Below are 27,171 nucleotides of genomic sequence, written 5' to 3'. Positions count from 1 at the left end.
GTGCTACAGATTTATATGCAGATTGGGAACTGGGCATGCACTATGTGATCATGCAGGTTAACTGGTAAATATAAAAGATATATCGTATTTTATCAAACAATTGTTAATGCAGCGTAAATATAAATTTTAAGCTTGTTATATCCAACTTCAAATCACCCATATACATAGAGTACATGTTATACAAAGAAATGCATCCTGTAAAATAAAAATAATATAAATATTGGCAGCTTCCCATACCGATTCTTCATCTTCCTCAGGGAAGGCGAAGTGGATGGTCTGTCGTCTGCTTCTCTCCTCATCCCACATTGAGGCATGGAAACTGTCCGTGTCACCTCCCTGTCCTGTAGAAAAACAAAAACATGGAAGGTTAAACACAAAACCAAACAAAGAGGGTCAAGCTTTAAAAGGTAAAAACTTAAAGGTTATCCAATAATTATAGAAGCTAAAACTCTTTTGTAAACATCTCCTCAATAATTACTTCTCTACAAGTGCCCAGTTATTCATAGATCTGTCCTATTCAATTGGGACTGACAAAAAACATTGATCAATTCAAGGTTTGGATTCTTTTTCCCTTCTTTTTTCCTTCCTTTTTTGAAATTTTGATGCCAAGTTCTTCAAAAATTCATGAAAGGTTAAGCTTTTTTAAAGTTAACTGCGTACCTGAATCATTGGGCCCCTCATCATCCCCTAATTGGGGAAGCAAGTAGCAAGTCAGGAACTTTCTTCCATTATCTGGATCATGGTCTGACTGCAGCGGAATCAAAGGACAAGTCTGGAAAAGAAATCTCAAGGTCAAACAATGATGATGCTTTCATCCACCAACCAACTGTACCCTTTATGGAAATTTATTGCATAAACACAGTTTTCGCCTCACCTGGTTCTCTGCTAGCCACAGGGCTTGGAGGTCCTTGAGTTTGGTGATGGTAAATGGTAGGTACCTTAAACGATTGTCACTCAAGTTCAGGACTCGTAACCGTGGGATACGACCTATTTCATCAGGTATGTACTCCAGGCGGTTACTCCGGAGAGAAAGGACTGTGATTCCATTACAACTCCCGAGCTTTGAAGAGAAAAAAATTCAAAATATAAGAAATTTATTTGTAATCAAATACATTTCATATACGTCTTGATGTATTATTCTTTTTCATTGCATTTTGTATTTATGATATTTTATGGATTTTAAAGAAAGAACATTGATTCATTTACTCCTGAGCTATGAATAGTGAACAACATGTCTCAGTCATGTCCTAATTCCTTAATTAAATCATAAATATTTTGGTTATTATATACATCTGCTTATTTTGGATGAACATACCTCTGCTGGGATAAACAGGAGATAGTTTTCGTCGGCGTAGAATGTGCGTAGATTCCTGAGAAGTCCGAGGGTCACTGGAAGATCCTCCAGGTTGTTACAGCTCACATTGAGTTCCGATAACGACTGCAGACTATAACATAGAGCACTTGTTTATACTTCTACAGAACAACATATACTAAACTTGATTATTTCTATAACACAACATCATATAAAGCTTGGTCATTTCTAGAAACTCTCTCTTAACCACTAAGCATGACATTATTACCTTGTAATTAAATGTAATGCAAATAGATGAACGACCTTTGACATGTTTACACAAACTGAGATACAATATGTAGTATACGTACCCCCCTATGGTAGATGGTAGTGATGTTAACTGGTTGTTGTCGGCCTTCAGGGTGGTCAAGCTTTCTAGGTTACCTGAAAACATTAACAGGATGAATGCATGTTCGTGGTCATCATTTTACATATACCATACATCATTTTTATCTTTCTATTCAATATCATTTTTTTTAAATCTCTTAAATTATGTGTTGTTTGATTCAATAGATGATAAACCCTAAAATGCTTAAGAATTTGATTTTAATATCAATTAGCCTCTCCTTTTTTACCTTTGTAGAGGGCGCTTATAACACTGACTACGGTACCTGTCCTTCCCAATAACAACAGAACTCCAGGTACATTTAAATTTCTTGTCACCCTGAGTCGCGTTTAAAGGCCTTGACTAGGCATGTAAAGCGGACTGTGTCTGGCAATAAAATCTCAACTGATCAAAGCTTCCCTAGCCATTGCTGAATTAATGAAACCATTACTTGGAATCAATTTCTGATTACAACATCGGGTATACAAATAAAATGGAACAACACCATACTGTTAAACACGTCTCCAATTTCTGTGCCATACAGTAAAATTAATCAGGAATTTATTTTCAGTTATATTTGAGTTGGATTTATTTTTATTGATCAATTTTGAACTTGGAAGAATGTCAATAAGCTAGGATGTGTAATGGTGTGGATATGTCTATTTAATATTGGAGTGATGGGTTTATCTATCTTATCACCAAAACAGATTAAAGACAGTTTTACTGTCAGAAAATTTAAACATTATCATCAAATTTCATACAAATTGAACATTGACGTATGACTTATTGCAGAAATTTCATTAAACTAAGTAGACTTGAAAGCTGAACTAATTTTCCCCCCTTTTTAAAACCACTTTTAGAAAGGTTAGCATTGACAATTGAGATAAAATGTCCATTATTTGAAGCACCAGGGTGCATTACAGCACGGAAGGACCTATTTAATAAACTATCTTTTCATTTCCCTCTTGCCTTATCTGGATACACGGGAGAATATCTCCATGTTAATGGCATGTCTGGTCTAGACTTTTCCTTGCTTTATGGGGCTATCATTTCATAGTTTAGATATCCGAACTTGACAAGATTATTAAAGGAGCTCTAATTATGAAGATTTACACAATGGTCCGCAATCGCAGTGATGGACATGAAGCAGGCATTCAAAAGAGCTGGGGCTTGTATAATTCAATTATTCCGATCAATTATTATAACACACTGAAGGGCCAGGAATTGAGGTTGTATTATCCCGTTTTGACATTTGATCAATGAGCAGCCATTCAAAAGACCTCACAACACATAACTCAGGTGAACATTCTGGTTTAATATTTTCATTCCTAATTACTCCTAATAAATAACGGTGCTTTGTCATCAGTAATTAAAACCAGAGAAAGGCCTCATATACCATGTTGAGAAAGAAAAAGGTAGTGTAGCCACCACTAAATCTTGTTGAGGAATTTACACATCAAGTACTTTCATAGAAAAAATTCATTGATTAACAAATGACTAATTTTTATGACACTGTTGTATTCCATCTGTATGAACAACCAATGGCCTAGTTTCCATTTTGTAAATGAGAGACATACCTCACTTAATATTTCCTAATTTAATCAAATTTATTTAAGCAATCTAAAGAATCACTTTCCATGATTCCGATATAAATGGTAAGTTGTACTACACATATCCCCATACTTTCAGGCAATGAGAAACTTCTAAAAGAATCTACGGCCTACAGTTTCTGAAGTACAGGCTATCTGTCCTTGCCTATCTATTGATGATTCTCTTTATTTATTATAATTCATGAACTGCTCAAGATGACGAACTGAAGCCTGATTTACTGGATTTTATAAGTTGTCACCAAGTTTTTGGTAATGTCCATAAAAAGGATCTTAGAAGCATAAATTATCTACAATTATTGTTACCCAAAGTTTCCGGAAGAGCCTGGATCCTATTGGTTGTTAGATGTAGATCACCCAATGAGGTGCACCCTTCTATCTCTGATGGAAGTGACTGTAAATGATTGGATGAGGCATCCAGAAACATCAGGCGTTTGAGGTTACCAATAGTCTACAAAAGAATAAACCAAAAAGACTGACTCAATGGTCGGTAAAACACACAGAATACAAGTTTAAAATTTATAATTTGCATATTAAGTTAGATAAAACAGTAAAATGAGTATAATTTTTATGGTCAGATGTAGATGCAGAACTTTCTGGTTTCACATCAAATTCAATAAAATACAATGTAAGAAGAAAACATTTTCAAACTTCACCTGGCAAGGGTGGGAAGAAGGAAAGAGAAAAAAGAGAGAGTGTATGTTACTATAAAATAGTGCTATAGCATTTACATGTACAGCAGATCTGTTATAAGTAACTACTGAAATGAAGACCTGAAGGCAAGAGTGCTTTCCCATAAGACCAGATTAATTTCTCTCTAGTGATTAGCTGACTTATACACACAATATCCCTTCACACAAATAAGAAAGGCTGATCCTTCTAATCCACAAAATTCCAGACATACTACAACTTTAAAAGTCAACACATTTGACACTACTCTATAAATTGTTTATCAAAATGATGAAGATAGATAAACGATGATTCTTTTTGACAATTCATCTTCAACTTACAGATTTGTTTGGTATTTAAACAACTGATAAATAGTGTGTTTTTGTGTACTAGAGAGATGTTTGAAACTGATTGGGGAGTGCATAAATTATATTATATAGGCTATTTTTTGTTGCTTATAACGATATACTGAGATATCTATAGTCATGATAGTAGAAATACAACTATATGCTGATTGAATGAAACGATTTGCCGATTTAATGAAACGATTTGGAAATAAAGTTTAAAATTTAAGATTTGGAATGTAGGATTTACAAATCAATTATAGCTTCTTTGATTTCTTGTTAATAACTTGGATGTTTGCTACATACAAGATGGAGTTTACCGTCAGTTTACAATTAGAGCCTTTGTAAGCAAACCTAGACCCCTGCATACATCTCCTCAATAATTACTTCTCTACAAGTGCCTCATTATTTATAGATCTGTCCTATTCAATGGGGACTGACAAGAAACATTGATCAATGTCCAAGGTCTGGATCCTCCTCCTTTTTTTTCTTTTCCTTTCTTGAAATATTTTTTGCAGCTATCACATCTAACTGTGAAAATTAAACCCTTACTTGTCCATGTGAATAGTTAGTCAATGATAAATCTCACTCTATAAGCATGAAAAGTGGACAAAAAAGAAATATCAATTTATGAGTAGCTTTTCACACAAAGGACGGAGGGAATTTAAATACCTACATATACAAATACACTATATCAACTCTGTTATCAATCCATGCGTATTGATTTTAACGATTTAACCAGAGTTTTTTGTTCTGAGCAAGAGTGACCCGTTCAGAATACAGATGCTATCAGTTTCAATGTTAGCGTGCTGGCCCCTGTCGTGTGGTTCTATTGGAACAGGGGTCCCCGCGCATGCTGCTTGGGATCAAGATACACAACCCTAGTCAACAACCATTTTCATTCCAACTCTGACCCAAAGAGGACCTCTGATGTGAAACAGAGATTTCAAATATATCTGTACAGTCCCATTATTGTCTGATCTTTTGACCAAATTGTTGGAATGCCTGATGAATCCCGTTTGTTCTGATTGTGGATCTGTGTCATGTTTGATAGGGAACAATGACAGGGGACCCTTTGTAGTGTGTGGACATGCTAGTCTGTTTTTGAGTTCTGTGAGAGGCTGGCGCCAAGCCCCTCATTGTGGACTGTCTCAGAACCAGTAAATAGGATCATCAAATGTCACAGAAAAAACCAAAGTCAGCCCAATTTTAAATTCATATAATGTTAGCTAAAACTCTTCTTTACATTAAAATACTGAATTGAAGTTGAAAATTACTTTAACAAATAGTGCACCACAAATGACAATTGCCATAACTGTCTTAAATAGAATGACAAGAGTGTGTTGGAAGCTGACAGAATTCCTCTCCCCAACTTCCTCACCTCTTACCATGGTGAGTTACTTGAATATATTTTGACTCACTGACTTGAATGTTATGTGGGTTACTTACTGGTGCGATGGTGTGGGTTACCCGGTACTTACTGGGGTGATTGTGTGGGTTACTGGGGTGATTGAGCGAGTTACTTACTGGGGTGATGGTTGAGATCTGATTGTGATCACACCACAGCTCCAGCAGACTGGTCAAGTTCCCAATCACATCCGGCTGTTAAAAAATAAAACCATGTACAAAATTACCAACCATGTTCATGTAAAATCCAACAAGATACATGTATTATCTCAGAAAATCTTGTATCTGCAGTAACTGACCAGTTCTGTAAACTCATTGTGTCCGATGTCCAACCTCTCAAGTGCAGTCAGCATGGAAAAAGACTTGGGTAGAGTTTTCAGATGATTTTCTCTGATCTCTAATACTTTCAGTTTCAATAATCTATAAAATAAAGACATGATATTTATAAACAATCGCTTTAAAAAGGTGAAGCCCTATACTTTTTTCAGATATAATCCAAAATACTTTGTTTTGCATGATTTTGATTATTTTGAACTTTATCAGGGCACAGAATAAATACTCTATTCCTAAGAAAACTATGAGAATAAACAAGATCAGAAAATATCCCCGTCTGTTTTTATTTCATAATTATAAAGGTATTCTCTTGCAAGAATAAAAGTGCATCTGAATTTTACCAACATCAATGAACACATTCTAGCCCATGTTTAATATTACTTTACTTTATAGACTAATTCTTAACAGCTTTTACCGAAAATAAAAAAACTGTGAGTTGTTACTTGTAACTCATAATATAATCTCTGAATAATTCAATTCTGTCAATACAGTGAAAGCAATGGGGAGATTTTTTACTTTAATATCTACTTTAAACGCATGAATAAACGGAGGCCCATAAATCTTCCTAGCTATTAAGATAACCATTTTAATGAAATACTTAGACACAGGTGTGAAAGGCTGCAAGTCATCAATACATTGAAATTTCGCCCAGGTACAGCTTGTTGAATTATAAAAACATACTTAAAGCTGGGATGTGTTCTATAAATAAAGTTATGCCACCTAGATAAAACAGAGAAATCAATCCCCTGTGAGTTTAACCTGGACAACAGGACTTGACAGTTTAAAGTGAAATATGACACCTAGAGAGGCACGGAACTACAGCAAATCCATTCAATATTTTGACTGCCTGGAATGTATTGAACCAAACTCTTAATTTGGAAGTCCATTTTCAATCCATTAAAGACTATAGGCTTACATAACAGACAAGGAACATCTACAGTAAATATTGTATTGTACAAGTATTGGACATCTGCTAAAGCCAAGGGACAGTCTATCAGAAATCAGACAACCATGAAGACACTAAATGGTTCGGTCTGGGTCGCTTAAACTTGTTTTGAGATTTAATTGACCATGAGGCTGTGTCAACACAGAATCCAATTTCGACTGACCACCGCCTGTAGAAGTCTTGGCCTTCTGTCAACAAGTGACAGACAAACAAACAGACCAACACTTCAGGATTATTACCAGGTCAACTTTATCATCAATGGATTATTCCCCCTCATTACACTGTCCCAACAACTTAATCCCTGCGACTTTTCAATGTTTGTGGACAAGACGTTATCTACATTGCGTGTTGAGTCTCAGCCATAATAAATCACCTCACAGAAATACCATTATGTTAAAACATCATATCTCAGCTGAGTCCAGCATTTTCTGGCTGGCTGTGCCTTATGAAAGAAACTCAACAAACCTGGGGTATTAGGGGAATCAGCAGCCCTGGTCTGTAAGTGACCACTTATTACGCAGTATATTACATCACAATACCTCAAAGTGTGACACAAGCCACACTACATAGCCCACATTCCTGGGCAGAGCAGGGCTCTATCTGAAGTGTTTGGACCTACTATCTGATCGGATCAATCAAGTGACCAGTGAACAGTGGGGAGAGGGGCAGCAATTATTCACTTATCCCAAACACAATCAACACTTGAACCAATGACCAAACAACAAGCCACTGTCAAGTGGTCTATCAGGGGCTCCCCATCACACGCTACCTCAGGACTAAATATAGCTTACTTCCTATGGAAACCTGGCTCACTGCTTAGCTCCTAAGAGAAATCAGTAATAATTTAGCTTGGGCTTCTAAGGAAACTATCTCAGTTCCTTTACAAACCAGGCATGCTAAGCATCTCAGAATAACCAATCAGAATATAGATAGGGTTCCAATAGAAACCATATATAGCTAAGTTTCTATAGAAACCAAGCATAGCAAAGTTCTCATAGAAACCAGTCATAATAGAGCTAGGGTTCGTTTTGAAACTATGTATATAGCTAAGTACAAATAGAAACCAAAACTGCTAAGATTTTTCGAAAAACCTGATATAGCTAGATTTCCTAGAAACTATATACTAGTATAGCTAGGTTCTATTAGAAACCTATGTTCCTATGAATGTCATAAATAGCTAAGATTCCTATGGAAACAACACATACATAATGAAGATAAAATTCTCAAGAAACAAGATGCTTAAGATAACACTCTTTAAAAAACTGCACATAGCTTAGGTTCTTATTGAAGACATAAGTAGTTGACAATCTATATGCCTAAGAAACTGTCCAATTTACTGAAATTCCCATGTAAACTGACATATTAAATAATTAAAACCTACTAACACCCTATATAAAATGGTCCGGCAGAAGGCTAGTTACCAAAAGTCGCATAGCCAGAACATTCCAAGCAACTGATCGTATCTCCCCAAATATTACTACAGGAGAATTTTATTTACTCCATATCTTTAGTAAAATATTCTCAATATCATAAAATGGTAGAGGGGTCAGTTTCTGAGGGATTTTAATAATATTTCTGTCAGTAACCAACTGGAGTTACAGTGCCAGTGGGGCTTAGGTCGTCTTAAATCTGAGCTGCCTGATAGTTGTGTACTTACACCCATCTGTACGTCTCTGTTTTGATAATAAATGTTCACTTTCTTTGGTCTTTAACATCACATTTCATCATCTGCCAAACGGACTTGGTGAGGAAGTCTCCCACCTGTCAATACATTCCTTTAGGGGACAGGAATCTGTTAGAAAACCCTCCCCGCCTAATCCTGAGTAAATTCTATATGACAGCCTTACTCTGTTTACAACAGTAAATGTAGGGGCGGAATCGATCATCGGGTTATCACACCGCTTAACTGAATTATCAAGAGCTGCCCACAATATTAAAAAGACACCTTGATATAAACACTTTCCTTGTCTTCAAATCGTGTGTCAGAGAGTCCATAACTTAAATAACAAAATTATAAAGAGCCGTATTTATATAAAATGACCAGTAAAATTTTCTGGTTTTCACAAGCTGTTATCATAAAAATCATATCTAACAGTTCATAATTTATCTTTAACGGTTTCTTTTAAAATAATCTTAATACAAGTAAATCTTGTTAGAAATCAGAGAGGAAGCAGCTAGGTAATGAAAAAGATTGGATTATTGCAGGGTTCCTTGGAATTTTTTATATATGTAAATCCATAAATTTAAATTAGAAGATGTAACAAACTGGTCAGACTTTGATTATCCAGTTTAACACGTGTTTATTTGGTATTTTACCTATAATAATCCTACTACAACAATAAACTGGTTCTCACCTGCCGAATGTGCCAGGTAGATAGTCTAGGAAGGTGTCATTGAGGTAGAGCTGTGTGAGGTTCCCTAGCTGTGTCAGTCCTTCTGGTAACCTACAATACAGAAAGAGTAAGGGTCAGTGAACCAGTACACACTCTCAGGTACAACACGGCCAGAGTACCAGCTTACCCATACATCATTACATACAACATTACATGTATTTTTGTACATACAACATTGAACAATACAATGTATATGAAAATACTTAATGTCTTAGATATTGACATGATGAGTTCTTTGGAAATGTCAAAGTAATTTATTTGAAAGTTTCAACTGATGTTTCAGTACCTTTTTCAACATCTTTATCTCACAACCTAAGATATCTTGAACCAGTTTGAGTTTGAGATATTGAGGTTTGACTGTACATACAACATTATATGACATATGACAATACATACAACAGGTGTATAACAATACATAAAACATCATCATCTAATGTATACATGTATCTGGTGAATCAATATATTTCAAACATACCGGTAACCTATGATGAAATTTATAAAGTTGATTTACACCATTATTTGATTGGTTCAAAGGTTGTTCAACTGGTTATATTAAGGATGTTCACTTGGAGACTCTCTGCCTCTGTACTGTTTGGTATGCAGTGAGCCTGATTGACTACCTTATTTTGTGTTGTCACACTAAATCTCAATATACTACATCCAGTAACAAAGCCCTACACCTGTTCCCCGTAGTCAACTACTTTAAGTGAAACACCAGGGAAACGATCCAATCAGCAGGTGCCCCTGTAATTATTCTGTAAGAGTGTCTGCTGTATGTAGATGCCCTGTCTGATCTCTGAATGTGACCCTGTTTAACCCCATTTATGCAAGTCTACACTGATAAAAACACTTTAGACTCTAACACAATGTAGAATATGAGAAAAGAACAAGCCATAAAGTGTGTCCTACAATACTCTCTGTAATGGGTTTAACCAGGGTGAAAAACAGATGGTACTGACTTATGAGCCATCTACAAATTTCTGGCCGATAGGGATCTGGAATCCTCAACCCATGACTGTCTGAGTTTCTTAAAAATAACCAAGAGTCTTTGATCGTGGGCCATGTTAATAGCTGCATGGTAACTCAGAGATTATCTGGTTTAACAGACAGACCAGGACACGTTGCAGTGAGTTAATTGTTTATAAGGACCCTCCCAATCCAGTTCCAATCTGTGTTTGTTTAATCTCCATATCAAGTCAATACTTCAAAAACTCATAACCAAGTCATTGAGTCTAAATGAATTTGTACAATAAGAAAAATTGTTTCCTTTAAGTTCACTGAGGATAACATACAAATTGCTGTCTTTTGATAAATGCAAGAAGACGTTCAATTATATACAATGCACCTATAATCACTTTTTTTCCCCCAATCTTTTTTAAATCGTATGGTATAAAATGACATATATTTCAATTACAGAAAAATAAATGAATTCTCAAAGGTCTTGGAGTATCATTAACAACTTGTGGAAGAACAACATGCACTTGAGTCGTAACGAGACCAAGGTATATGTCGCCCCTTTGATGTTCCTAAGTCCAATTCTACCCCTAAATGGCCAACAAAAGCCATGTCTTTGTCAGAGAAATATTTTCTAAATAAATTTGTATTTTTAGCTCAAAATAAATGCAATATAAAACCTAACGATAACTTAATGTTCTCGCTAATTAACGTTTGTATGTACACAACTTAAAATTAATTTTTCTAGCCTATGTAATGTACTGAAAAAGCTATTCTGCAAAATGTGATTATGCATGTTATCTGCAAATGTTATCAATAAACCCATTAAGGTTACCATACTCAAATTTTGAATAATCACATTTATAGATGTTCATGAACTTTTCTTTTTTGAATGGCAGGATTTCTTTAATAGTGTAAAGCTAGTCGTTGCAGCCTGTCAGCATTTCTTGGACTTGGACCAGACTCTGCAGAGAGTTGGCAGGGTCTCCCTGACTGTGGTAGAGGTGGGAGTTTTGGTGCCATACTGTTAACCAGGCTTCCAATAAAGTAGCTGGAGTTGGTTAACAGGTGATAATTAACATGTTTACACCAGTACAATGGTAAATAGATGGAGTCACTAAGTGGCTGTTTGAATGGTTTGGCTCTGCCTCACAAAGCCCGTGCTCCAGAGCCAGGCCAGTTCTGGGGGCGCTTAGATTTGAGCGGGCCAGGTACCCTCCCCATGCCTTACACAGTCTGGTCTGTCACTCCACATGGTGCCCCGTTTCTCTGTCCCCTCCACACAAAGCCAGACAGGGCCCCTATGTTTACCTGCGTTAACCTGCTATTTGCCCAGCTTTTATTTACACACCTTTTCTTATTGTGCTGCTGTTTGTTCTCTCCTCTGAAAGTGTACTCGGCAGTTAACAGTTTCAGATTGTTCGCCTTGTTTGCCAGCTTAATGACTGGCAAAACATACACCACAGTAAGTATATATACACTATGGTACTGTGTATTAATTAGTATGTATAAAATCAAAACATACTCTCTGGTATGTATACTAGTATCAATTCAGTGATTTCATCTTCTTAGAACTAAATTAATCATTGAGCAGTACAAGCAACGACCACATAATTGTCAGAACAATTTTCTCCATACTTGCCAGCAGCATTACAATACATGCAAATTCTCCATTGTTGTGAAAGAAATATTACTATGTAAACCAAAAGCAAACAGTTTTGGTGCGACTGACATGCTTACAACCTCACACAGAACATTTCCAATCTGTATGAATGTAACTTTTAAAGATTAACATGATCAGTGATTAAACACAGTGTTTTCATTTGAGGATAATTTTTGGATACAATAAAGGGTATCAAGTCGAAGGGTCCTGTACTTGCAATACATCAACAGGTGCTCTCTGAGGGATTCATCCCTATACCGATGACACCTGTACGTTTATCACTTTATTCTCTCTGTGATTGTCCCTATATGTACAGCGCATCACTGGATTCGTAAGACGCATTGCAATATCTCACTGTGCAAAAACCCAATTTAACTTTAATTGTTCATTTAAAGAGAGAGAAGAAAGCTATTCCTGGTATTTTTATAAGAATGTGTCCAATTACAGAGATTGAGTGGCAAGTTTTTACAGGTGTCGATGGCTTAGAGAGTTACAGCCATATTGTCCTCTCCACATGAATCAGGCCTGGGCCAACTTCTATTCTGTTAAATACAGAAGCCCAGTCAAATGTTCCATGCATGTGGTCTCTGGCAATTTCACTTGCTGTTGTGAAGTGTGGCCAATTACACTTCAGTTGGTGTTCAAGTACCCAAAGCAATAATTGAGAAATCATTCTGCATGGCAATTAAAGAATAATCCAATAACACAGCCTGGAAATTCATACGGTGTTCCAATTACACATGGATAAGTATTTAGTTCTCCTGTTTACCCTTCAAGGTACCCCAAGCAATGGAGCTCCCTATTTACACACACCCAGATAGCAGATTTCTGGTTAATGACATGCAGGTAGTCAATAAATGTTTTTAAAATAGACCCTTCCTTAAAGGTAGGGTAATCTAGTGTAGACATTCTTCCCTTTTTAGTCGTGCAAAATGGTGTTAACCATGCAGAAAATTACGCTAAAGATAATGATGTGAATTTGAACAGGCGATTACACACCGATCTCATCTAATCATGATGTCACCCAATTCTACACTGAGCAATGGGCCTGCTTCTTTCACTCCTGTGTAATACAGACAGTCCAAGCATGAACACCTGCATTCTCTGAATGGAATCTGTGTTAGATGGCCCAGAAGAATCCTGAAGCTCTGTCATTCCATTATTTCATTTTGAGGCACTTACATCTAGTTATTTTAACTTAACTAATGCTGTTAGTTGTTTAATTAACAGGCATTTAATTAGTCCCCCCCCCCCAAATCACATGGGGATCATTTTTTAGGCCACCCTCCCCTAAATTAAAGCTTGAATTTACACTCTCCCCTATGTTATTGTTTGGTACAGATTTGTCCCTCAACGGGTGTTTTTGGGTACTTACTTTCCAAGAGGGTTGACATTGGCATTGACCGACCGCAGACATTTACAACAGTTGATGTTTTCCGGTATATCTATGATACCTACAATAGTAAACAAGTAAACAAATTAACTTACAAGGAAATATTATTAATGTTTTAGTCAGTTAGGTATATAGCTTGTTATGTATGTTTGTACGTGAATTAAAGTAAAGTCTGGTATAAAAGAGTAAAAAACTCTACTCCTTCAACTTTTTGTAATGTATTGATGCTGTTCAGTCTAGCATTGAAGCAAATAGAATAAACTTCACAGAAATTAGTCAGAAGTACAGGGCTGCGTTTTACAAAAGAACTTATGACTTACGACCAAATTAATGAATCTTTATTAATCACAAACTATTCAATATTTTATTGTAATAGCTGTAAAATATAAATATGGAAATCAAAATAGTTGTAAATAAATGGTTTGATATAAATTTTGTTTATTAAAGAATGTTCCATGAGACTGAAAATATTTACGACTTTGTTGTAAGTTCCTTTGTAAAACGCAGCCCAGGTACCTATCAAGAAGTGATGTGTTCAGTATAACATTTGTGAAACCTGTGCACTGAGTTTCCTAACATTATTATAATCAATAACAGACACACACATTCAACAGATGCTCTCATTCAATATTAAATCATCGACTATTTATAATACATCCTACAGATTGTGTGGGACATTAATCAGGGTGTCCTTCAGAGAGAATCCACGGCCCTCTCACACAAGCTTGTGGTTCCCACCTTGACACCCGAGAGCTTCATTTGCATAAATCTCCCCTTAATGTGCACAGTATAATACAGACACTTTACAAGGTCATTTCATTTTAAAAACTTGAAGAAAGCTAGACTTCCTAGGACTCATCGTAGTCATAAACTTCAGAAGGAAAGCTACGAGGAGGAAGGGTCCTATACCAGCAATTTCTAGGATTATGTCAGATCTATTTCAACAAAGTGTGCACACTGTCTGATGTCTGCTGGGTAACAGGAAACAAGCAGGTAATGGAGGACAGAAGCATTACCATTTTTACTGACATCCAGTTCCTCCAAGTTGATCAGACTTCCAATGGCTGGAGGAATGTTGGTCACTTCATTGTTGCTGAGGCACAGCTTCCGGATACCATGGCAACAGAATAACTCCTAAAACAACAATTGCATAATACACAGATGACATTCAGATTTGATATCTCACAGACTTAAAAGGAGCGTTTTAGACGTATTTTAACAAAATCATGGAGTTTTGTAAGGATGTAACTACTCTTTGCTTTAAAAATAGTTGAAAAGTCTGCATAGGCATAGGTCTAGAGTTGGACAAATCTTGTTGATTTCAAAATCTAGGGCTGAGTGGCTGACAATGAAATAGAAAGGTCTGTGTCACATTGCTGTTTCAGACAACTATATAAAGTCCAAGCTCTTGTCAAAATAACCCTAAAAGAGTGTTTCATTCAAAATAATTTATAATGATAAGACAATGGTGAAGGGAAACTGTTAGTGGTCTCTAAAGAACTTACCCTGGGTAGGTCCTGGATCTGGTTGTTGTCCAGGTACAGCTCCTCTAGGGTCCTCTCAAAGTTAAACACCTGGGCAGGTACGTCCGTTAGGTTACAGTGGCGGTAGTCAAGCTCGTAGATTTCCTCCTGAATCTTGGGCCTCAGACACGGGCATTTTTTGACAAATCCTGCCATTATCTACCCTGAAATTCACAAAGCCCATTGGCAACATTATTGTGTTTTAAAGTTATTTATTTAAGATTTACTTATTTACAGGTGCAATGACATTTACAAACAGTAAACATGGTAAATTCTTCATCACATACCTTGTATTTATTCAGTAGAGATTCATACATTACACACCTAGATATTTACAGATCCAAACTTTACAAATCCAGAATTTTACAGATCCTAGACATTTCATAAATATCCAAAAAGGACCCTGATAATAGAATCCAATTTCTCCATAGAAATGGCAGAGTTTGAGCTTTTAGTCATGAAATCCATTGTTTGACCCAATAAAAGTCATTTCAATGTGTTGTTGTTTGTATTGATCACTGAACAGAATGTTGCTGGTGTTTGCCTCGACTTATTTGTCACCAAAACTACGGGTACTGCTAATGTTGACACAAATTTACGGTCTCCCTGGTCAATGAATCCAGGAATTTTCCAAATCTACTCAACATCTCCAATTCATAATATTGGTTTTCAAGAACAAGTGGATAATTAGGGTTGAGGAAGCACTGAATATCAATATTTGATAAACTGGGTATACATACACATTATACATACACATTCACAAGTGTACTTTAGCAACGAAGAGAAAGGTTTGGCGGATAATCTCAGGTGCAATACTTTCAGATTACGTCAAATTTATTTATATAAAGCCAATTTAAAATATCCTGATTTGTACTGAGATGTTTGGAGAATGCGTTGATGGGGGTGCCATTTCATTGTCTCTACCCTCTAGTGTTGAGTATGTGTTGATTTACAGACCTGCTACTACAAACACATTATACAATAGGATTTAAACTCTGAACACAACACACTACCCCAGTCAGAGGCAAGAAATGTCCCTGTGCTTGTGTGTGCACACTGTAGGGTACTAGGGTAACTTTTTGAGGGTAACAGATGCACTCTATTGTAGCATAGTACATACAGGAGGGGGGGGGGTTAAACAGTGTGGGGTACTGACATTATAGTTAAGGTCAGTCCTCTCTGTCCGGTACAATAAAAGTATGCACAGTGTTTATTGAGTTAAATCATCCCTTACCCAATCCTTGCATAACTTGATGATTTAGAACAAGGATTGAGAGGCAATCAAGCTTTCAAAAATGACAAATCAACAATAATAAAATGGTTTGGTGTGGAATTATAATACAGCAACAACATCCAAGTTAAAAGCTTTAATTTCTCATTTCCATTATTCAGTAAAAGTTGGAGTCTGAAATTAGGGAGACCTAATGCAATACATTGGGTCAAGGTCTATTACATATTTTGGGAAAAATAGTTGCAGGATCCTTATGCATGGTCAGTTGTCTGCCTATAGCTTGGTTCTTTCTTCATTACCTTTATAGTGCAGCATTTTGGTTAAGGTTTACCTGGTTTGTGACATTGTATAGTATATCATTAATATTCGTTAATTTTCAAAATTTAAAATTAAGCAACTCTATGAAGCATAAAACTAAGAATAAAGTACAAAAATTTTAAGATCCTGAGTAATGGACTCTAAGCTGAATCAGTTGTCTATCAGTTTCTGTTTAACCATTGGTCCAGAGAGTTCACAATGCTTCCCGCTTCACATGCTATTGCCCTGTCATTCTGTCTTTTGTAACATCTGAATAGTAGATAGGAGACACACATACGCACCATGAAATTTTATTACATGGGCACTGGTGAAACAGGCTTAACCATTTTAATTTTACCAATCTCACTTCTCCAGTTACATGTGAAGCAATCATAAAATATACAGTCTACCTATCATTAAATTCAGTGCTTAACAGAGCAGATATAAAATCAAATTAACTGAATTGCTCAAGAGTCTTTCACAAGAAAAAGACAGTCATTACTGAACAATTTTATTTCATTACATTACATAATAATCAAACTTTTTATCTGATAGCTAAGTGAGTCAAACAATGGTGCTTTGTGATGTTCAGTATGATCTTATTGCAGCCCCCATTAAGCTTAATTAGCTAAGTAACCTGGTTACAGTTCACATAGCAACATCAATTATTCATCCCAAACTTCTGCTATCTTTAGATGTACATGTTCTTGCATACATATAAGTTACACCTGCAAGTCTCTAATGAAAATATCCAACAATTGCCCATAAATTACATAAAGTATGACACAACTGCTGTGAAAATCTTTATGCCAATCTGTGATCAACACTATATTCCCTGGAAGAATTCTAACTATGTGCATACTGCATACTGTTTTATTTGTGAAGTCAAGGCTTCAAAGAGAGAGAGAGGAAGTGTGCGGTGGATAACTTGGAATCCCGGAGAATTCCTCCGAATCTTACCTGTTAGAATGAACCTTTGACCCCGTGCTACCTGGTAACAAACTCTGAGGTGTTGGATTTCAACTTAGAAGACAAATTAATTACCCAAATTACGTATCTAAAGCCATAAACTTCATCAAAATGTTTTCACCTTTTCCACTTAGATAAGCGGAATGCTTACTCAGAGATAAGGCAAGAGTCATCCTTTTTCGATACATCAATAACGAGAGAGGCGACCTCAATGACAATGCTCAATTTGACAGAAAACAAAGCTGTAATGTTTGCCCAGCACTACATCCCAGTTGACAAACCCAGCGAGTGTCACCCTACAAGGACCAACAACACAAATTGTTATCTGACCGTTCACGATCCTCGCAAAACCCCTCCCTCCAGACCGTGAATTCCGTTAGGACCCCCACTAAAGTTTCATGGGCCTATCAACCCCAGAATAAAGAGGTATGCCTAATACATATATTGGCCGAACGACCAATAAATATGAGCTTCTTTTAGAAGCTAAAGCCGTTTTGATTTGGAGACAAATATTTGAAGTAGTTGTGAAAATCAGTGGTTGAAGATTATGAGATTTACTTTTCTTCTCCAGACGACCACGTTTTAATTCCGGTATATCTGAAGGGAGGCACGACCGGCTGGAGACCTCGGAGATAAGTTTCCGAGTCCCATCACCAGGATTAGTTATGTAATAGACTGCTGGCCTTACACTCGTGCCACATTGGGCAAAGTCAGCTTTATTTAATATCACGCCCGTCTTGTAAAGACAGTTTTTAGAACATCTGTGATAATAAACCCAATCTAAGGGTTTTTGGCAAAGTAAAAAATTGGACTTTGAAATAAATGATTTATCTTCGCTATTTTTTCGGCATTGTACATTAAATCTGTGACTAAGCATTTCTAAATTTCTTGCCTTGCCTACATTGCATGAATTTTCAAATGTTTTATCAATTTAATTCTTCTTATTCCATACAATGTGTCTTTTGATTGATAATCTAAAGTACATGTATGAAATTGAACCGCAACCTGATAATAGTCCAAAGCTTAACAAGCCAAAAATCTGTTGTTCTACAAGCTAGTTAATGTACATGTAGCAAATTTCTTTATTGCAACTCTTTTTACCTATTATATCAAAGCTGATGACAGTTGTCCCCAGAAAGGATGGCCTTTTGATACTGGGGCTCTTTGAATTTTGTTTCCTTTCTCAACTCTGTTGAAAACTTGGGATCAGATTATGTTATGAGATGTTACTCTCTGCCTTCCTTGATTTGACTGCAGGGCTTTGGAGAATCCAGAGTCCATTTTATCAACTTTAAGCTGAATCATTGTTAAATCCACAGGATCAGAAATCAGCTAGTAAATCCTTGTTAATTAAATTCCATATATATGTATAAGACTGACACACACTGAAGAGAATAACTGGACACTGGATAAAAATACATCCGTAACACATCCGTAAACACAGGGAATATATCCTCTTTGAAACCAAAAAAAAAAACGGGAATCTATCACTATTATCTTCAATCTGGGGTGAGATTTCAATGGCCACAGTACTGTTTACTTTACATGTCTTGTGGGCAGAGATTAAGCCTGCACCTATTGTGTGATATCACTTTCAAACTGTCATGTCCACACATAAAGTCCCATGTAAAGTGGTAATTCCATAGACAACGTATTTATCTTGTAAAAGCTGTTTACAATCCAAGACAAGACGTCAACTCAAGCATGCTGCTATATGGGCCTGGCCATTTAATGGTAGTGTAGCACCCTCAATATTACTGGGTATCAGCCCCGGCTATGACAAGAGAACGAACCAGCCAACCGTAAAAAAAAACCCAGAGAATTCAACCTTAACCAATTCACACATTACTGACATATACGGGCTGAGAACTTGCAAATTCTGTCAATTACCTGGAGATCAACACATTGCAAGAAAAACCAACGCAGAGTTGCTACATGTATTTCATAAAATTATACATTTTTTATGTAAAATGTATGGCTCTTCTATGGATGATCTCGACAATGTACTTTTAAACACCATTTAATTAAATAAAATAAAATAAATTTAGGTGAAAATCATGTTTACCTGTCTTTGGTCCTCCATCCAAAACAAAAATCCACAGTAATTCTAACATAACTGATAATTCCCAAATAATTATGACACTTTTTCACGATGCACTCAAAACATCCAATTCTGAATTACTCGCAATAAACAAATAGGGAAAGGCAAAATATTCCTTCTGCACAAAAAGGCCTATTCTAAAGAGTGTATTATATCAACAAATGAAATCCCCGAGTGCTCTTTGATTCCCAAACACAGGCAGACCCTGAAAAGATATTGACACAGGCAACAATTCCCCGCAGCTCTGGTTGCGACCCACATGAAAGGTGATATTAACAAAAGGGGAGAGACAAACTTTTACGAGGCAACGCGTATACCTACTGTATACCCCCTGCCTCATATCGATCCCAAACCAAGTTCATTGGGCGCTGCATCGATCATATACATTTCAATAATGCGATTCATTTCAACATGTGCACACTTTAAATTTCAATCTTACACAAACCACGTTCACTTGGACGGGAGAACACATTATCAGTCAGATGATCGTGAATTCGCCATTTAAACCCTTGTTGTTTGCTGAATGACTGGAAAAGACACGCTGTTTAATCAAATTTAAGAAAGGAAAGGACACCAGGAAATATTTTTTTATATTTGTTGTAAGACATTATGATTTCTTCAGTATGGATATTTAAAAGAATGACTTCACCTCACTCCCACTTACGTACCAGCAGGGTTCTATTTTTTTATTTTTATTTTGGGGGGGGGGGGGGAGGGGGGGGGGGAACAGAGCAAAACAGTATCTTCATTCACCCTATTACGAATGTATCATGCCCCTCTATTTTGAAAATGTTATGTTAATAATATTCTGAGAACAAATTTTCAGTGTCTGTAATTAATTCTAACCACTATAAATGATCTTGTTAAGATAATAAATGTTCTAAACACCTACACTTTCAATGAACACTTCATTTATTGCAACAGGTGATGCTTCCCAGTTAAACTAAGCAAGAGATAAAAGGTCTGAAATGAAATGAAAATAGCAGATTTGTTCATTTCATTTCATCATTTATGTATATTTCTTATTCCATTGCATAATACACTGTACTACTGAGTAAGGCATAACACAGCATGTAATAAGAAAAAGAAAGATCATTTAGTGTTCTATTATACCAAAATTTTTGCAGAAGAACAAGTTTGAAATTACAGCAATAAAGTTGTTTTTTTGGTCAAATGTCCAAGAAACCAGTAAGGCCACAATAAGTTAATTTCTTGTTCGTCGGACATCCAGTGAAAAAAGGTACAAGCGGGCAAGCGATTTAATATAAATAATAAAATTATTTTTTTTTGTAGCCGAAATCTCTAGGCGATACATAAAAAAATTTGTGTGGATGGTTATATTTTTCTTCAGAATTCTGATTTTTAAATTAAAACTAGTTTATAAAAAATACGAAAAATTGAGTGGAAATAGAACAGAAAACAGTGCAGGATTTCCTGGATGCGGGAAATTAAAGATAAAATTATTTGTAGAGTTTTATTTAAATACGAGCCAGCGGGGTCCAACCAACAAGAAATTATATTGGTTAGGCCTAAGTGTCAAATAATAAATAAACATTAAAAGCTATATAGGTGAAGCAAAACACATTTTTAAACTTAAAAATGTTAAAAAAAAAAAAGGCCATATTGAAAATTTAACCATTAATTAGACAGCATTAGCAGAGAAATATTTCCTTTTTTTGCAAAATAAATATTAAGTTTGTTGGACTGCACAATGATCACAACTGCATGCACATTGAAGTTCATGTCAACACAAATTCTAAGAAAGCTTTTAAGAGTATTACATAAATATAATAAAACAAACCATTGTATATAAATAAACAATAAATTATATGACCAGGTAAGTTTGGTACCTGTAATAATTTTTTAATCTTAATGACTCTCATTAATATCAAAATAGTCTTTATAATTTCCATGCACAGATTAAGAGGGGTGGGGGTGGGAGTGGGGGTAATATTCGGGGAGGGGTGTTAAGATATATAAAATTTAAATATTTACATACTAAAATCAATGTAAACATGGCTCAGATTCCCCACCGGGAATCTCTTATACCCTCATCCCAAATTGTGGGTCAGCGCATGATGTCTGTAGACTTAAACTTCTCTTTGAAGAACCAGACAGGTATAAATTGTCTTTTATCAACTTCTCTAAAGAAATACATATATGTACTTTAAGTAGATGAAGGCTCTGTCTGTCCACTCTTCTCTTTCGAGAATTATACTGGCATCTATAGTCTTTAAGTTAGTTTAACACTGTTTAATCACAGGGGCTCGTCACGAAGTTTTTTCAACCTTTTATATATACCACCTCTATACTATAAAATACACTATACTAAAATATTTTATAGTATAGAGGTGGTATATATAAAAGGTTGAAAAAACTTCGTGACGAGCCCCTGTGGTTTAATTTAATTTATATGGTTACTTTAAATGAAAAAAGACAAAACATATTTTGAGTAACAGATTATCTTATGGAACAATTAAGCAAAAATTATTAAACTTTAATTAAACCAGGTAAAATTTTAATAGAGACGATGAGACATGCCTCTGTCTAATCTGCTACATTTTACACATTTTTTTCTTGAATAAATTTCGTATTTAGCGCCGGGGATAGTTAATAGCGAGCGCAGCGAGGCGGCGCGAAGCGCCGCTCGCGTAGCGAGCTCCATAGACAACGTGTACGAACGGAGGAAATTCGAGTTGAAATCTGCACATTGTTCAAAGAAAATTTTGTGGACCCGCGTGAAAACGTTCTACTATCCCAGTGATCCTTTGCAGTGCATAGCAACATGGCGGAACAGGAAGCGTTTCTAAAAAAAATTCTTACCTGTAAATCGCATACATCATTTTCATTTAACAATAAAAAATCCGTTTAAAACCATTAAAGTAAACAACACATATGCTTACGTAAAAAACTGTACCTATGACGTCATTTCCTTCCCCGAATTTGTCCGACAGTTTACGAAAACTGTCGAGCGCAAAAAGTTAACTATGACGTCACAGTGATCTCGCGTTTTTTATCCCCGCAATACATTTAGAGGTGGATCAAGCATCTGTACTGAATGTAACGTGTAGGAAGTACTCAGTATATAGGGAGTCACCGTTAATACTGATACTGCACTCGCTATTAACGGTGACTCTTTGGCTGATTAGTTTTGTTTTGATGATTTTTTTTTTTGCTCAGTAAATACACATGCAAGTTCCATGCTAAATTTATTGTCATATTGATCTAATCATTGTATACGTTAGTTAGGTGACAAAAATTATTAAAAAAGAAAAGTCTAATCGTTATTAGATCTACGTGTAGCCACGTCATTTTGTAATGAATAAATAAAAGAAAAAAATTAAACTGTAAAAATATCTACATGTATTTGTTATAGTTGCATATGTGGTCAAACCTTTCAATAATATTGAAGATCACACACTAAAAAGAGGGGGAGGGCACATATGTCTACAACGCTTATATAGCGTACAAAAATTAAAAAGATTAAAAACAAAATTGATGTCACACAGGAAAATAATTAAAACACCGGTAACAACAAGGTACAAAATGAGAAATAACACAGACACACAATTTATTGATTTTAATGATCATTATTAAAAGGTAAAGTAGAGATAAAAAATAAAAAAAACCGGCTTTGTGTTTATCAAAATATTTTAATAAGTCTGTTTAACATTTTATTAATGCTCTGCCTCAGTGGTAGTTTTTTGTTTAAGTGTATAAGTGTAGGAGGGGACCATTGGAATAAAAGTTTGATATCTTCCGGTTCCTTGCGGTGGTAAAAGTTTTAGAGACAAAGCCAAATTTTTTTTGGTTTGGTTAAGTCCACGGGTTGCATTTAACAATGATGACATATGTGTGGCTCCTTCTGCGCTCGCCCCAACGGTCACACCGTAAAACATATTATAATAACAATTTGTCTTTTCCCAATAACTATAGTAGCCAATATATTTAAAACGTGTGGAACTGTTTTGACTGTTACTTACCATTACAGTGAAATACTTAAATCCTCCAAAATTGATATCGCACATATTCCTCGTGAATACCCGATGTCGCCATGTTTGTTTGTTTGAACACGTGATCACGCTTTCGGATCCATTACGTTTACCGTATTCTCCCCAATAAGTACCCAGGCAGGTACTCGTTTACCGCATTAATTAACTCTCATCTTTAGAGCCTTCCTTTACGTGTGTCTTCTCAGTATTTGGACTTTTGTCTTACATATCTTAAGTATCCTAATTATAGTGTTGCAATTTATAACTAAACAAATTAGACTCCTCTCCTTTAAAAATTTAAAAAAAAGGCCAAGTGCAGTATATTCAGAAAAACTCGTACGTCTACGATTACACTTTACACTTACGACAAACGTACGTTTATGTTTATGGAATAGAAAGCATAGCGCGTTATCGAATAGGAGTTTCTTCTCTTAATTTGACTTATGACAAAATGAGGGTAGAACTGCAATAACTCAACTTTAAACAGTTTTAAAACATATCAAGCATAGACTTAGATCAACCCAAAAGTGGACGTAAACTTACGATTTTTTACGTAACGTCACACTTACGACATTTTGTAAATAACCAAAGTCTTACGGAAAATTTTTACGTCAAACATAACGTTTACGATTAAACGCGGTGCGATCTTTTGCGAATAGACCCCCTGCAGCTTTAATTAAATGTCATGCAATATGAGTTTAATTTAAACAAGAAAAATAATTTGGTCAATAAGAATGGTTTATTTCTATACCAAAATCTAGAGCATTTTTTTCAGTACTATAGATATGATGCAGTTACAACTGTACAAAAGTTCCTATTTCCGGACTGCGGCTTAGAAGAATGACAGACTAGTATTTAGGTTTTTGTTTGGTGTTTTTATTTTTTTTAAATCGATATAACAGAGCAAAATGCTTTTACGACATATTTCAAATTAATTAAACATTATGTGGTTTCATTAGACTAAGTATTCGTTGATACCATAGAGTTTTCGTGCACTTCATTGCATATGTGAATCAACGAAAACAAATTTTAAAAATGTTCATTGAAATAAAATATTTCATTGCATATTGATTTACAAATGGTTCAAACATACAACGTACTATTTTTACCATTGAAAAACTTACAACTGTCTGGGTATTGGTATCATGTAATTGAAAGTACATGGAAAGGCATTTGATACATTGTATAAGACTGTATGGAATTCAACAGTTAAACTGTTTAGTCTGGATTTGTGCTAGACAGTCATAATTTGATATAAAAAAAATCTAATAACAGTCTCTAATGCATTAATTGTTGAACATACATTTATCAGTGGAAAGATACACATCATACTTTGAGTTTGAAAAAATAGAAATCATACTTTAGTGACCAAATATTCATATACGAAACACCAACTTAATGTTTTTCCCATTAAAAAAAAAAACTTTGATCGCAATTTCTTCTTTATTTCAATTCTTTTTATGTCAACAAAATCACATTTTAAAACAAAGAAAACATTTTTGTCAACTGTATTACATGTAATCACTAATATCACACATACAAATTCACCAGACACAAATGTTTTTAGTCACACGGCAAAACCACATTAGTTATATATTATCACAACAACCAAGAAATTATATCACAAAGTCAATCAGTCCATCCAGTATCACTACCACAACCGAAATATCACTCGAACGGAGCAGCATAAATGGATCCACAAATCTTCAAGTACGCTCCAGATGAGATTTCCTGGGCCATGTAGCGGTCTGCTGCTGCTGCTGTGATTTTCTGCTGCGTCAGGTGGCTGGTTCTTCTGACGTCGCGCTCTAGGCCCGATGCAGCAATCCTGGTTTTCACAACGTCAGCCTCTCTCTGAAGAAGGGGGACCAGCTGGTAGAAGGACAATGATAGATCTCTTGCCCTAGAGTTCATTCTGTGGTTCCAACCTGCTGGTAGAAGGACAATGATAGACCTCTTGCCTTAGAGTTCATTCTGTGGTGCCAACCTGTAAAAGATAACATTAATTATAAGAAATGAATAATCATATCGATTCATACTCAATGTTTACTCATTACATACTAATGTCAAATCAAATATCTAGTATACGCGAAATTCTATTTATTTTAATTACCTTCAACGTCGTTGTTCGTTCTGATGGCGAACTGGAAGACACTCCAGGAGCGGATGGGAAAAACTGGATTTTGGATCCACTGGTCCCTGACGTACTGCGTGAGTGGCTGGGGCTCGCTCCTCCATCACTCTGAAGACATCCTCAACGTGATTCCATGGGAGGAATGGCAATGCCAGGAGCTGCTTAATGAAGCTGTGAGCACCTTCCTGCTGTCTAAAGGTGGTGGCCAGGCCAAGCTGTTGTACATGGCTCCAAACAGCCTTTGACCAGTGAAAGGCGCAGCCCTTCAAGGATGCATGCGGGAAGACTTCGCGGATGGCCTGCCATGCTCCTGAAATGATTCAAACAAATTTTTGAATATATATGTGAGTAATAGGGAGAAAAACAACATTGAAAAATATTGATGTTCCTATAAGTAGTTCTATTAAATAGATGTTTTTGTAAATTATTTTTTTAACTTATTTAACATAATTTTTAACAATTAACATATTTAATATACCTGCTTCGAAATCGGCAGTCGCCATTTCCACCGATGGATTCACAAGCCTGTACTGTCTTGCACGGCACGAAAAACCTGAAACAGCAATAATATTTTTGATTAATGAAACAATCAAGTTGTTACTACTACAGCAAAGAAATTATGTAAATAAGTTTTCATATATAAAAATAAAGTTTACTCAATATTTTACCTCAATGTAGACCTCCTTTCGTCTACGAGACATATAAGGGCAAAGAGCAGAGGAAATTGCATAGACTTCCCATCTTTCTCAACAAAGGTGTGTATGGACATTAGCTGGCCAGTTGGTGTTAGGAAGGATGGCACGATCTGCAATAATAAAATAAAATATTAATCAGAACATTTCTTTTTCATAAACATCGAGGTGCGAACCATCTCAGCGCGAAACAGAATAGGTGCGAACCATCTCAGCGCGAAACATGTATAGGTGCGAAACATCCCGTACCCACAGGGCCGACCCCCCCCCCTTTCCATCCCGCCACCACCAAGTATCTCTAGACCCCCGGGACTCTACTTATTTTTTTCTTCTTTAAATTATTCTTTTATGACATATTATACATTCGTTGCACAAAATTACTTAAAACAAACATTAAAAAAAAATCAGCACATCCCCTCTGTATATATTATTGAAATGATTTGTAGAGGGGATACGGATAACATATAAGGGGGAAAAAAATTAGTAAGGTTCCGGGGGTCTAGATCTACTTGAGGGTGGGTGTGGAAGGGGGCAGTGGTAGGTCCTGTCCCCAAGCATGCACCTGTGATTTTGTCTACCCAATGAAAATAACTGACAGAAATATTTCATCCCAGATTACATTTCATTTTGGTATTTTACGTATTACTATTATACTAGTCATTTTAGATAAACTATAACAAATCGGTAGATGGTCTCTCTCTCTCTCTCTCTCTCTCTCTCTCTCTCTCTCTCTCTCTCTCTCTCTCTCTCTCTCTCTCTGTGTTTTGAACGTATTTTATTGAATAAACAAAAGGATCAGAAACAAGTTCTAACAACTAACAAGTTCCTCTCTCTCTCTCTTTCTCTC

At 35.8% G+C, this 27,171-nt stretch overlaps 2 protein-coding genes across 21 annotated transcripts in view; both read right to left on the bottom strand.

The window, feature by feature from the left end:
- Positions 1 to 23,640, bottom strand: part of LOC105336465 (uncharacterized) — a 33,413-nt gene extending 9,773 nt beyond the window's left edge. For 14 of the 19 annotated variants that reach the window (XR_901457.4, XR_901458.4, XR_010708025.1 and 11 more), the window contains exons 1-13: positions 23,490 to 23,640; positions 14,891 to 15,072; positions 14,402 to 14,519; positions 13,368 to 13,446; positions 9,337 to 9,426; positions 6,003 to 6,123; positions 5,824 to 5,898; positions 3,590 to 3,734; positions 1,663 to 1,735; positions 1,316 to 1,445; positions 875 to 1,060; positions 661 to 772; positions 238 to 341 (exon numbers count right to left, since the gene is read on the bottom strand). Coding sequence is in view for 16 of the 19 variants with exons in the window: in XM_011440772.4 (XP_011439074.3) it covers positions 238 to 341; positions 661 to 772; positions 875 to 1,060; positions 1,316 to 1,445; positions 1,663 to 1,735; positions 3,590 to 3,734; positions 5,824 to 5,898; positions 6,003 to 6,123; positions 9,337 to 9,426; positions 13,368 to 13,446; positions 14,402 to 14,519; positions 14,891 to 15,064 (1,407 nt within the window). In the remaining 3 variants the exon portion in view is untranslated. Of the gene's footprint in view, positions 1 to 237; positions 342 to 660; positions 773 to 874; positions 1,061 to 1,315; positions 1,446 to 1,662; positions 1,736 to 3,589; positions 3,735 to 5,823; positions 5,899 to 6,002; positions 6,124 to 9,336; positions 9,427 to 13,367; positions 13,447 to 14,401; positions 14,520 to 14,890; positions 15,073 to 15,195; positions 15,957 to 18,506; positions 19,356 to 19,470; positions 19,712 to 19,827; positions 20,010 to 20,398; positions 20,444 to 23,489 lie in introns of those variants that run through there. The other 5 variants (XM_034456945.2, XM_066067384.1, XM_011440776.4 and 2 more) reach the window with 5 other exon arrangements.
- A 995-nt stretch (positions 23,641 to 24,635) lies between these two features.
- LOC136270213 (uncharacterized) lies at positions 24,636 to 26,570 on the bottom strand. Of its 2 annotated transcripts, none has more exons than XM_066067132.1 (4): positions 26,301 to 26,570; positions 26,111 to 26,185; positions 25,612 to 25,942; positions 24,636 to 25,485 (listed from the first exon to the last, which is right to left on the bottom strand). In XM_066067132.1, exons 2-3 carry the CDS (start codon positions 26,133 to 26,135, stop codon positions 25,614 to 25,616), a joined length of 354 nt encoding a protein of 117 aa, XP_065923204.1. In that variant the 5' UTR covers positions 26,136 to 26,185; positions 26,301 to 26,570; the 3' UTR covers positions 24,636 to 25,485; positions 25,612 to 25,613. The 2 variants fall into 2 exon arrangements, with proteins under 2 accessions (XP_065923204.1, XP_065923205.1); XM_066067133.1 differs by having other exon boundaries at positions 24,636 to 25,472.
- Between the last annotated feature and the right edge of the window lie 601 nt (positions 26,571 to 27,171).

This window comes from Magallana gigas, chromosome 7 (assembly GCF_963853765.1).
Source record: "Magallana gigas chromosome 7, xbMagGiga1.1, whole genome shotgun sequence".
In the NCBI taxonomy this organism is placed as follows: Eukaryota; Metazoa; Mollusca; class Bivalvia; order Ostreida; family Ostreidae; genus Magallana; species Magallana gigas.
Note: the sequence above shows the minus strand (reverse complement) of the source record. Positions and strands in the feature narration are given on the sequence as shown.

Bases quoted from the DNA above. Each gene is read 5' to 3' on its own strand.
- LOC136270213 (XM_066067132.1), bottom strand. From the start codon at position 26,135: ATGGCGACTGCCGATTTCGAAGCAG. The intron at 25,943-26,110 runs GTATATTAAATA...GAATCATTTCAG, and splicing joins GACTGCCGATTTCGAAGCAG to GAGCATGGCAGGCCATCCGC.